This window comes from Echeneis naucrates, chromosome 1, assembly GCF_900963305.1.
Source record: "Echeneis naucrates chromosome 1, fEcheNa1.1, whole genome shotgun sequence".
Lineage (NCBI taxonomy): Eukaryota > Metazoa > Chordata > Actinopteri > Carangiformes > Echeneidae > Echeneis > Echeneis naucrates.
This window is the reverse complement of record NC_042511.1, coordinates 10,045,975-10,059,650: the sequence shown is the minus strand read 5'-3', so window position 1 is coordinate 10,059,650 and position 13,676 is coordinate 10,045,975. Positions and strand designations below refer to the sequence as shown.

General features: G+C 41.2%; 1 protein-coding gene across 2 annotated transcripts in view; it reads right to left on the bottom strand.

Moving 5' to 3' along the window:
• LOC115041294 (potassium voltage-gated channel subfamily KQT member 5-like) overlaps positions 1-13,676 on the bottom strand; it is a 90,166-nt gene that overhangs the window by 14,378 nt on the left and 62,112 nt on the right. For both annotated transcript variants that reach the window (XM_029498662.1, XM_029498653.1), the window contains exons 2-7: positions 10,763-10,853; positions 9,077-9,203; positions 6,128-6,303; positions 3,743-3,868; positions 2,000-2,110; positions 221-316 (exon numbers count right to left, since the gene is read on the bottom strand). In XM_029498662.1, coding sequence (XP_029354522.1) covers positions 221-316; positions 2,000-2,110; positions 3,743-3,868; positions 6,128-6,303; positions 9,077-9,203; positions 10,763-10,853 — 727 coding nt within the window. The remainder of the gene's footprint in view (positions 1-220; positions 317-1,999; positions 2,111-3,742; positions 3,869-6,127; positions 6,304-9,076; positions 9,204-10,762; positions 10,854-13,676) is intronic.

The following is a 13,676-nucleotide window of genomic DNA, read 5'->3' as shown; positions in this document are numbered from 1 at the left end:
TTATTGGGTAGATTCAGTTTTTTGGAGAGTCCAGGGGAAAAAACTGGAAACTTCAGAATCATAAAATCATTTACGGCTTCTAATCACATTTCATATTAGACATTTATTTCTGTTTGCTACATCAGTGACAATATTTCTATTTTCCTGCCCAAAAATGGCAACAAATGTTGAAAAGTTAAAAAGGTGAAAGGTGAATAGGAGAAGGGAGTGTTTGGTTCACCTGGATGAGGTAGGCAGCTGGGTTTCTCCTTTTTTCAAAGTGCTTCTGTCTGTGCTGCTCTTGGACCTTCAGAGCAAAGCCTGAGCCCAGAATACCCTAAAATGACATGACAAAGACTCTTAAGTGTCCATGAGCTGCTGAGAACAACACTATAAATATCACTCCAATAAGAACATCCACTGTTATTTTACGCTAGATGCACATTTTTAATGGTTATTCTTAAAGGAATAGTTTGGTATTTTGGTAAATATTCTTATTGCCCATCTCACTGAGAGGTAGAGAAGCTGACCTGAATCTCCTGATTGATTTTCACCTCATGGTGGAGAAAGAGAAAAATCTAATTTGTTGACATGCGTCCTGAGCCACACTGATGGTTGCGTATGATTTTGTTGGCCACTACTTGAAGTGAAGTTGGACAAAAGACTTTCTGCAGAGAACAGAGTGGGCTCATACTGAGATCAGACGAAAAAGATGTTCGTCTGGATATCAGCGTGCAAATGCAACAATTCCGGTGCCGCTGTTGATGCCACACGTCGATCAGCGCACTTGATAAGAGCTGATATATGTTTTTTTTTTCTCAGCAGCGAGGCATGTCAGCCGTTTCCTCCTTCATGAAGCATTGCAGAAATATTGACCAATTAATTTGAAACCTCTCCATTCTGACATTGGGTATATCTCTTCTTTCCATCTGCCTTTTGCTGGCCTATTTGTAGGGTTTAGAGTCAGTTATCGCCAATAACTCTCCATCCATGTGAAGCTGTTGGCTGGAATATGTCTCTGTATGCGCTCCTGTGCTCATCAGTATCATTCAATAAGCCATAAGAGGTGAGAAACTCTACAGGGCGCCTGTAATTGAAATTTGATTTTTGCAAAGTCAGTGGAGTCACTTTAATCTTCACACCAACCTTCATTTCCAAAAGTGGAGGCAAAAGTAAATGTTGGACTTATTGTATTACTTTTAGTTTTTTCCCCCCAGGATTGCAATCAAGCATCAGCAAATGAAATTAAATGGCTGTCTGGCTTCGTTCAGTTCAATTTAGACAGCAATCTTTCACAAAACATATCTGCGAAGGTTCTCATTCATGCAGGCCATAGTTATCCAAAGTGAGAGTTGAGTCAAGAGCAACTGAAATTGGTTCTATATCCTTGATGGCTTATTAGAGCTTGTTAGAGCTCAGATGTAGGGAACCACCGTCGTTGGAGGTGTTTCGACTGAGAGTCATTGGACCCGTTCATGAAGCCTGTTGTTTCTGAGTCTCCTGGGAACAGTTTTCAGCTGTCACAGCATATTAAGTGGGAGACAGGTGGTGTCGCAGACCTCTTCCTCTGGTTTTTCCAGTTTCACATAAATGGATTCCTCGACGTCTCTTCCAAACCTTCGATCTTCCCTGACTAAAATCTGTACATTACTGTCCTTTAAATGCAGACAGACCGCTGAGTCCAGTCCAGAGGAGTTTGGTCTTCTGTGTTGTGTCATTCGTTTGTGAAGAGGCTGTTTTGTTTCCTCTGAGTCACTGCAGTCCTCCTTGAGTTGGACAGCATACCCAGATCGATTTTTTGGTTGTGTGGTACAGTGCAGGGTCTTTGGGACGAACCGGTCTGTCAGAGTGTGTTGTTGGGTTTGAAATAAACTGTGTTGTTTGTTAAGACCCCAGTTGGACATAAAACTTAGTCCAGCCTCTATTGACTCAACTCGCTTTGGATCACTAAAGGATTAACAAATTCCCCTGCTCCCCGAAAAGCGAAATGAAAGCAATCAGTTGCAGAGATTACACTTACTGCTGGCAAGGCAAAGAAGGAGATGCCCAATAGAGCGAACCCTGCAGACAGCATCCGTCCTGTCCAAGTCTTTGGTGTCTTGTCCCCATAGCCAATGGTTGTCAGGGTGATCTGTAGAAACAAGCACACAAACAAACAAACAAATAAATAAATAACAATAAGGTCTTGAAAGATGATCAAAAAGGTACATGAATCAGAATTTATGTGAAATACCAGAAAAAAACAAAAAGACGAACCATGTTGCTGATTGTCTGTAAGCTCTGTTGTCAACATAATAAATGCAGTGTAGTTATATACAGTTCCAATGAATGGTGGGACTTAAGATAAAGTTGTGTGTACCCTCGATATTACTTCTTGGAAGACATATTGCTCCGTGGTATCACTTTTTCAGGATCCCTTTATCAGGGCTTTATAAGCTGGCAGTAAAGGCTTAATTAATGAAGAACTTCAAAGCGGGTGACTTTTTGTTTTCCAGACAATGAAAAATCACTTTTGTATTTGTAAGATGTATTATCCATTAGGAAGCCATTAATTACTGATTAAAATGAACTCATATAACGAGTAAAAAAAAAAAAAAGAACATATATGGAGGTGGCAGCACTCTGTTCTGGACCCTGCAGCATGGACACTTTGCAGCAGCATTCATTTAGAGCTGGCAGGTGCAAACACAAGGTTACTAACTTTCAGTTATCTGTGCCTTTTTAAATGCACAACTATAATACATTTACGTGTTGTTCCCTTTGCATATTGTATGATTTTGTGACATAGAAGCATGATGTGAGAAGATGCCTCCAGGTAGTGCAATCACATCTGATTAGCTGTTTGGAGGCTTTGTGGGAGTGAGTGTGCTTGGCCTTGGTTCTGTGCTCACTGCTGAGCGGCTGTGGTCGAAATGTTTCTTCTGTCTTGATACCTGAAGCACAGAATGTGGGTTGTTGTTGTCCGTCATCTATTAGGATTTACAGTTTGCTGCTTGGCACAAAATAGAGGTTTAGAAATGTTGACAACTAACAACTGCAAATTGTCTTCTTACATTTGCAGGATGTTGGGTAGAGCTGGATTTTGTTCTTTTGCTACATTATTCCAAAAATAGTGACCGGTTTCCAGGATCTGATCATTGTGGGATGGTGATTTCGATTTCGTAGTCGACTATAATGTTGTAGTTTTAATGATGGTGACTGTGTCTGCTCCACGCGATGGGAACAAGCCCGGCCCTCGATGTCTGTCGCTGTTCGTGTGTTAGGAAATAAATAGCTCGCAATGTTTTTGAGTGCAACTATTTCTTCCATGCCATTTGTTTTACTTACTTACTTTTGTGAAATACCAATTTGTCAAAAGACAAAGACTTCACATGATGGGTTTGTTTTTTTTTTAGATCGTTTTTAGGTATTTTTAGGTATTTCCATTTCCTCCTTTTTGGGTTGCAATTTCATTTTGTGCATACATTTATTTGTGCATGGAAATGCAGCTAACAAGATGCAAGTTTGACAACCTTTGACTGACTGAAGAGAGGAAAAACATGTTAGAAAGAGCCAGTGAGAGAGAACTATGAGAATGAATGAATGAATGGTGCCTTTAAAAAAATAAAAGCACATTTTTCTGAAGACATATTGAAGTTGTTTTGTAACATGAAATTTAAGTTTGAGCTCTTCAGTTGGCCGCAGTTATTGCCAGCTGTTAAACCCATCATCTTATTATTATCTTATTGAGTGAATCCCAGCAGGCAGATTCCTCCAAACTCACCGTGCCCCACCACAGGGCATCAGCGTAGGTGGCAAACTCCTTGTTGAACTTGTTCTCCACAAGGTAGACAAGGAATGAAGAGAAGATGAGAACCAAGAAGCCGATGTACCAGGCAGTTACCAGCTCCTGCAGGCAGATTTGGAAAGAGACACTCAGTGTGTCATCATTAATGCACAACCGCTGTGGCACATTCACTGTGGAGCAAAGCAAATTGGCTTTTCTGTGAACTCCGTGAAATCTCTCTGCAAATTAGAACGAGTGAAAGCTACTGTAAATCTGCTGGATAGGAGCTGATCACAGAAACAACAGAGAGGGAACATCAAATAAATACATGCAGACACAATACCTGCTTCAATATAGCAACACAAAAACACAAAATGCCAAAATGATGCCGTCATGGTGGGCTACAGGTCAAGCACACCTTTTTTTGTCTGTTTCAAACATTTCCATTGTGTCGAGTATTGAACATTTGCAGCATGTTTCGCAGTATTTGCAGTACACTTGGGCATTTGCTGTGTGTGTGCTGTCAAAGCGATGAAGCAGTTTTCTAAATCTGCTTACATGTTGTTCATTTGCGTAGTAGCTTGTTTTGTTGCAATACTACTTTTGTTACAATTAACTGTAATGTTTATGTTAACAATATTGTATTACTATATTTTAGTGAGCTTGAATTATTTATTTATTTGACTAAAGTTGTCCAGTGAATGTGGCAGAATGATAATATTATTGCTATACACATGAATCAGTTTAAAATATTTCAGTGTAGTTAACTATAGTAAGTATGAAATGGAAATGCTCAAAGTGTTTTTTTTTTTTTTTTTTGGTGTTTTCAGCATTGGCAGTAAGATGACATCAGAAGTGAATCGCACTTAACCAGAGCTCATTATGTTTGTTGAGAGAAGAACGTTAAGTCATGACTGCCAGCCCGATCAGGTGCCAGGTGAGGGATTTGGTTCAGGACACTCTTATTGCCTCGTGGCAGTGGTCGTGAACTGGTGGTGCATTTATAACCATGACTGGTAATTTATTCAAAATATTTCTTTCATCATTCTGATTCATCCAGCTGCATTACTGAGCTAACCTACAATGATGGAAGAGACGAAGCAAAAGCAACAGCCTGAGGTTGTTGTGTTTTATTAGTTTAACTTAACCTGTCAGGATCACGGACATTATACAAAGAGAAGAGATGTTTCTGGACCAGATTTAGTGACTGATTACCTTCCATCTGCAGTCCTAGTCTTGGGGCATGGCTGAGAGCGGGGAACGCTTTGCTATGACATCATAAAGTTACTAAGATTTATCGACTTTCGCTTTAAGGCGCCATTTGTAACGACAGTGCTTTAATACTGCGTTAATACAGAAACTAGACGTGGTGCATAATCAAACGAGACATTGACTTTTAACTAGTATGGGACTTTTAAGGTGAATGTAAAACTCCACCCGAGCCACCAAACTGAGCTTTCACAATAAAGAGATTAGTATTAATGGTAAACACCCAGCCCAACCTGTTGTTGCTATGGCTGCTGCTAACCACTGAACACTGGGCTGTGCTATTGTAAAAATACGCCCTTGAAAACCTCAGTCTTTTTCCACATGGCATTTGATCACACACTGGGTCTGGGTGACAACGATCCGAGCTTGTAGAAAAGAGTAGCTGATGGGTTTGACTAAAGTGGGGCAGAGAAACAATTGCACGGATGAATGAATTCCCTTTACACTGCAGCTATGAATGCATTGCTGCTGAGGGAATAGTGGGACATTATCTGGCTGTATTAATTCTCCAATGACTGCTGGAGCAGAGAAACTGTCATATTTCAAACAATAAAGAACAACAGAGAGCAATATGGTATTTTTTCAAGAAAAATGATCAAATCAATCAAATGCATCATGTGGAAAGACAACCTTTCCACTTCTGCCAAGCGTGTCACATATCAGGATCTAAAGTATCTGTGTGCCAAGTTTGTCTCAGTCTCAATCTTTTGTTCATCCCATTTGTGTTAGAAACCTTTCACACTACACAACAGCTCCACTTTGTACTGTTTCAGAAATGACATTTAGTCAAATCATCTCTACAGGTGTACTCTAAAATATAGCCACTCGCTGTTCCAGGTACTGCAATATGGCGTCTCAGATAACCTTGTGTAATTGCATTCAATTGCAATTTTCTATGTACACTACCAGTCAAAAGTTTGCTGTGCATTTGAATGTGAAAGTGCGTCCAAACTTTTGACTGGTAGTGTATATGTGTAAACCCTAACAAATCTGTGGAGTAGAAAAAATGTAAAAAGAAATTCAACATACTTTACAACCGTTATGTTCGCTACAGTTTCATAATCTCCATCTCAAGGTCACAAAGGTCTGTGTGTGTGTGGGTCCCCTGCCTACCTTGCTGTGTGCATAGACCACAGAGCCGAGCAGCTTCCAGGTTCCTCCTCTTCGGTCCATCCGCACCATTCGCAGAATCTGCAGGAAACGCAGGCTCCGCAGCACTGAAGTCGCAAAGATGTTGCCCTGGCTGCCGGCTGACACCACGGCCACCGAGGCTATCAATACGATTATGTCTGGAAGGAAAAGCCAAAATGCATACAACAGTTCACCAAAAGAATGAGCAAAGCCAATAATTCACTGAGAATCTTTAAAGTGCAATGATATTAAAAATGTATTCTTATCTTAGTACCAAGAACAACAATGATCAATGCTTATGTTGTTTGCAACGTACTTATGCACATGACATGAGCAAGAAATATTTTGGAGGAGCGGAAAGTGAGAGCATCCGAAGCATATCCTAATATTGATCTTAATGTGAGAGCGGCCTTCAAACTGACAGCCTGGGTGGTCATTTAAGCCTCAGGGGTCCGAATATGTGGATCTGCCGTGATGTTAATCACGCTGCTGCAGTAAGAGAAGCCCACTGCAAATTATCCCAGCAAAGGCGCCACATTACTGGAGCTGACATAAGCTGCCATGGGCATCAACAGTAAAATGCTGTACTGTCCTCTTCCTATATAAACTATATGTTCATACCAGTTGCCTGGCTACCGCATTGCACTGCTGAAGAATCAACTAAGACAGTGGGGAAGACACAAGAGCCGTTCCAGGAACAACACAGTACGCAGATCTCCACACTGCATGTCACCAAGATGCCAGATTTGCTTCCATTAACTTTAATAAAAACATCCTGGAGTACACAAGTGCAGACAAACTGTATTACTATATATGCTGCACATTGTGGCAGACACATACACATACAACGACATGCAAAGACACGGGCAGACAGACATACACGCGGATTTGACTGTCCGGAGGAAACCGCACCGAACAGATGCATAACTTCCAACCCACAAAGAGCGTAGACGAATAAAGCTCCTTCCATTTCAGGAAAAAAAAAAAACAAACTATTTCCCTCTTTCCCCTTTTTTGCTCTGCTTTACAAATAGAGCTTCTGTTTCGGTGACGGTCCATGTGAAACCATACCACCCAGCAGCTTTTTGTTTTTTGGGGGTTTTTTTTCCCAAGGAAGGGAGAGAAAATGCTGATGCTGAAGGTGTGACTAATGGCTCTTGCTACATAAACTATGTACCAGTTCACTCACAGCAGGTATAAGGAACAGGGGAAAAGTCAGCAGCTGCACCATGAAAAATACATTAATGGCACGAAAGAGATGAGGGTATCAAGCAGGTTCAAGCCCTTTAAAAGTAAAGTGGAGAAAAAAGAAAAAAAAAACCAGCAGGTGAATATGTGTCCATGTAGGTGCAGTTGATAGGAGTGTGTATGGATGTGATTGAGCCATTTCCTTCAACCAAAAACCAAAAAGCACCGGGGCAGCAGATGCTGAAATATCAGAATCAGAACAAAAAAAAAAAAAACTCTAGACTTCCCGTGATGGAGATTCTGTTATCATTAAGCTGCAGAAGAACGTGCCTGAAACGACCAGCTTCCAGTTACATCACTTCACCTCACAGTTTACTGTCTTTTGCTCATTGGGATCTTATACATTCATACAGTACACCCACACACAATACGTCATTACACAGTGTACACACTCATACACACTGTGCGTGTTTTGATAGGGCAACATTGTCCTCCTAAAATGCTGCCTTGTGCACACTCCCTGGAACTCACAATCACAACAGTTGCCTGCCTACACACCACAGACGAAAGGGCGGCGTTACTTGTTACAAAAAAGTCTGATTGTGTTGAAGTCTATGGGAAAATCGCCCTACTTTTCACTTGATTTGTTTTTTTCTGAAGAGTTTGTGATCTTATTTCAAATTTTTTATAAAATATGATTTTTTAAAAATATATATCCCATTTATGGAAAGATGGACCATAAAGCTGGCCACTATACGTTTGAACCTATCACAGTCCAGAGCAGGTCAGATTGACCCTCACCAAATTACTAAAGCGAGGCTGTCAATCAACTGTTCACAGACCAGCAGGCGGCATCACGGTGCACTGAAGCAGGTCCATTTCTGTCTCAGTTTTAAGGCCTCAATTGCTAGTTTCAAGTTTTTTACAATATGTTCATTATTTTTAAAAAATGGTTCCATTTAGGGGGATATAGGGATACAGGGGGGGTATACTCTCTCAACAGACTACCACATACAGGGACCTGCCTGCCAATCGGGATAGAGCACAGGGCAGGTCAGTTCTCTCACTCCACTTTAATAGTAATAGCCATCAGGCTCCTCTGCTGCATGTGGAAATATCAGATTTATCTGTGAAAGCTATAGAAATGTATGATGAGACAGGCGATTATGTGAATCTGTCCCCCCCAGGTGCTTTCAGGTCAGCTTTTCTCTCACTTCATCATATCACACTCTGTCCCTGCATCTCTCTACCTCTCTGCCCCTCCCTCAAACTTCATTTTCACCGCTTTACATTGCTCACATACCCTCTGCTGTGGCAAACTGGAGCAAGACTAAGTGTGACAGGAGCTCATAGCACCTTGTGTGACCTCTCAGCACTGCTCTCCTTCCCTGAAGCACCCCACTGTACTTTCCAAGAAGCAGCAGAGAGATCCGTGTCTAAACAGTGGAAAGATTAGAAGGCGGTTAATGCAACCTCATTACGTAAATGCTGTCTGGTATGAGTTCTGACCACAACTGAAAACGACACACGCAAACTATAGCCAATAGCACGCTGTGGAACCTTGATTACGTCTATCAGCAAAATACGGCAGCCAGAATGCACTAGAGGGCAAGCGGGGGGCAAATGAAAAGTGAATCAGTGAAGAAGAAGAGGTGGCAATGCGACTGGAAAATAGATTTTTTTATGGGGAGAGTTATTACAGTGTGTGTACAAAAGGGAGACTCCTCAGGAAGTTCTGCTCACCTATGACACAAAAGGGCTTTCTCGCAAAGCGCAGTCGTCCCTGCCATCCTCTGTAGCGACAGCAGCATCCTGCCGACCAGATACGGATGATGTACTCCAACCCAAATACCACGATCATGACAAACTCCTGTTAAAAAAAAAAACAACAAAACACCGAAACAGGAACTGATATTAGAACTGAGGACACTAATTGGTTTACTTGTCAGTGCAGCTCACAAATAGACTATCAAATATTATCATACATTATTAATGCGGCTGTCTGTTAATGCACACAAATTGATTCAGCCTACAATATTGCAGATGACAACATTGTGCTGCAATAAGCACTGTGCAATTTGTGAAATGATGGCTACAGTTCCAGGAGTGCTCATAATCGGTAAAAAAAAAAAAACAGTAAAAAATTGAGCTTTTAAAACATGTTGAGTCATACAGTGTTTTAAAATAGGATTTTGTGCCCACTGGTTGCTCCATCTGAGTGAGTAAAGTTCCCAGTTTAAAAGCTGACACAAAACAGATCTTTAAGTCTTGAGGTTGTATTTAAGAGCTCTTTAATGGGCCTGAACAAACTGTTGCTCACAAATGAACTTGAGGGTTGCTGTTTTATTTCAAGCAATGACAGCTGTGTAGCTCAGAGGGACAATACAGTACCTGCCAAACCAAAAGAATCCCCATGATCCTAAATCATAGTATTCAGTACCAAATGGCAAATGTTAGCTATGTCATGTATGCATGTTATGGTAATACAGATACATCAATACATACATACATGTTAAAAATTTATCAATTCCTTGAAAATTCTCTTATAAAATAAACTTGCATTCATGACAATGTAGAAAACTTAGAAATTGGATTCAGCTCTTTGTGTATTTCTAAAAGTAAAGATATTAATAAATGCTTCAGTGGGGCTTGAAATTTAAGAAAAATTTAAAAACCCCTACTGTCCTATACCGACTGTAGCCCCGATGAGTTTGAGCCAAAATGGAAGACGTTTTGTGTGTAGTTCTGCTAATGGAATATAGTCCAACATTATGTCCCATGCCGGCCAAATCATACTGTTTTGTAAGATTGTGTCATATCAAATGTGAGCACATGGTGAATGTGCCATCTCCTCAGAGACTGCATTGTGTCGTTACAGAGTACAAAAATTAGGTTTATTAAAGGTGCAAAATGATGATATCGAATGATGTTATATTATGAAAGATGATATTAAAATGATTGTGTTGGAACTAGTGCAGAATTTTTAAAGTTAATGCTGAAATGGATACAAGAGTAAAATTTCAGATCGTGCACAAGCTGCCTGGGAGCATGTGTAGAGAAACAATTTGTGGCAGCGGGTTAAGATTAGGATTAGCAGTTTCTAAAATACTAAGTATTGGTCAATATACCTGCACGGCAGGCAGCATAAAATCTACAGCCAAATTTATCTACATCCCAGAATACAACCAGTTCTAAAGTCAGAATTTGGCCTTTAAAACTGTAAGATGCAAACCTCACTATGTCAGTCAAATGTGGAGAATGGCATCTGGATTCTTGCTAGATTTGGAAATACATGGACCACGGGTATGTTCAGCTAGAAAATCGAAGCTTGTGACTTTCACGTTCTGGGTTTAATGGTGAGGCTCTAGTGTGAAAGATTTTATGGAATAAGGAGAACGATGTGATTTTTGTGGTTGTCCAGATTCTTACCAGGATGAGGAGACAGTGCGAGGAGAAGTCCTGATGAGCAGGGATGGTTGAGAACACAGAGAGCACCAAGCAGCTGAAGACCAAGATGAACCTGAACGATGTGCAACAGACAGATAAAATGGAAAAAAGTCAACACCAGCACACAAGCACAACAGGGCGACATCAGTGGCCTGACCTCTGAATCCACCAAACTCACCAGGACAGAAAATCATAGATTCCAAAACATTATTTCCACTGGTCACAAATAGTCTGCTGAGTTCAGAACTGTCCGTATTTTCCTCTGTAGCAAACTCATGAACCCACTTTGGCACTGAAGGAGGAGCAGTGCACGAACAACCTGGCAGCACAGTCAGAGGAATTATTTCCTTTCCGCAGCGAACCATGGGCCCAGCTATTATTCAATTTCCTGAGATATCAAGTTAATCATGCTTGTTTGTGCAACATGATTTGCAAGAACCAAGCAGTGAAACTGTGGCTGTTGGAAAACAAGGAACGTTCAACCATTTCCACACTCAGACTGTTGCTCCCTTCACCAGAAAACTGCAGCCCTTCCATCTTCACAATCTTCCATGTCTTCTTTTGCCTTTTTTTTTTTTTTTTTTAAATTCCATCACATGAATGAATGGATATTCCAAAAGCACATTGTTGTCTGAAATATGAGCCTGGGCTCTACGGTTATGGTGGTTCTTGAAGTGAAATGGTGAGAGCACATCTGTGTTTTATCATCCCAGATCTCCTCTTAAGCCTGTTGGAGAAGGGCTGGTTGAAATGCTGTGTGCCGACTTTCTTACGAGAGGTTATAGTGGGCAGACATGGTTAGTTTCAGTCATGTCCTGCTTTATGTTTGTACAGTTACACAATCTTAATTCAATTTTGAGAGCTTTCAGTGGGCTCTCAGAGATGGAGACGGACAAATATTTACCTCCTGACAAAAATCCGAGTCTACCATTTACCATTACCATTTGCGATAGAGCTCTGTACTGTCCAATACGACTGCTGCAGCCGTTTTATTTCAGGATCTGAAGTCTGGGTGATACATTTTTCTCACATGTAGTCCCGAGAACAGATGAAGTAGGGATCATGGACTCTTCACGATTTTAGAAACATAGCAAAACATGGTCATAATTTCTTTGGTCTTTCATTGCAAAATAAGGAAATGCATCTGCCTTATGATGACAAGTGGATACAGACTGTGTGTACATAAAAAAATCATATGTGCTATTTATTGAAATGTGACTCACCATATTATTCAGGACCGAAAAATAATAGAGCTTGAGTACTAATTGGCGTCATCTAATTTCCTGTTTATATAAACTACCTCCTTTCTATTAGTGGATGACACCCACTCTACCCCCTGAGCCACAGCTGCTCACTGGTGGTAATGATTTGAGCATTTTCAGAATTCAGGTAACTCAAACAGGGAGGGTTGGAAATTAACACTTAACAACAACTCTGCCAGCAATACCATAGCAGCAGATGGGAAACCTCCATGAGAAGATTTACCATACAGATAGAAATGGTTTCCCTTCAAAATGCCTGGGATCTGGCAAATGAGCATACACACACGTCGCATGAACTGCGCCCCTGCACTGGCTCCTGATTTCCAGATTTGTCCAGATGGCAGATGAGTTGAAGCTGATGCTGAAAAGAGGCTTGCCCGACATAGAGAACTTGATACAATGGGAATCTTAGAGGAGATATACTTTCAGCATACAGTACAGCTCACAGCTGTATAGACGTAGAGACCGTGGAGTCCTTACTCTTAGCCCCTCGGTCCAAAATTGACTCCGGACAATCACTCAGGAGAAAGGATATCGTTCAAGCTTAAGAATGAGCCATTAAGTAGAAGTCCAGCATTTCAATGGCGCCTGTGTGAAAACTGTGAGTGTACAGCGTGGGTCACCGTCCCTGAACCTTCGGTGCAGTGTAGGACTGTGCTGTCCTGACCTCAGTCGGAGCCTCTCTGACATCCACAGAGTGCAGATAGAGGTCAGAAATGTCCCCAGCCCTGAGCATGTTTATGTCATAAGTCCCTGAACCATAAATTCTCCTCCTGCTCTATCACATGGCTCAAAGGGCTGCTGGAGGTTCAGAGTGAACTAAAAAGCATCAAGTATCAAAAGATTCAGGTTTGCTCTGATGACATTTCCAAAAATTTGAATAATGCGATTTTGCCAGGGTTAAACATCAAGTGACAGGCATTGTGGTGCTGCCAGCTGAAACGCAAGCTCCTTGTCATGGCACACCTACGCCTCTCACACTCACAAGGTTGTCAGACCAAAATTACATAACTCCCGCCATCCATAGCCTAACTCATGTTTCCATTTTGAATATATTTACTGAAAAGGAGGCAGGGAGCTGCTGAAAGGCCCCCTGACAGCACCATCCAGCACTCAACAAAGTTCACTAATTAATCCCATGCGAACCAGCGTTCTCAGTGGCCTTGGTCCTCATGTGTTGTGATGTCCTGCCCTCATAGGCAGCAGAATTCATCTGCAGTATATCTAGAGTGATCACTCTCAACAGCAGAGGTTGGAAATTGCACTGGCTAACACACACACACACACACACACACACACACACACACACACACGTCCTTCCACCCAAGCACATCTTTCAAAAGTGCCACCCACCACCACTCCACTCACATATACTGTGAGCAGAAAGAGACCCAGCACGTTGAGTAAGTGGTAATTGTTGTTCTAATTTGCATAGCATAATTGATTTATTTGGAAATGAAGTGCAAGACTAATGTCTGATGACCATATACTGCAACATCATCCGTCACCATTTTGAAGTAGGGTCTTCTTGACCTTCCGTGTAGGAGGGGTGGGGAGCTGCTATTGTCTAAAACAACAATGTTTTTATGATATCATTTTATATTAGAAAGTTCAGAATTGTTTCTTTTTGTGAA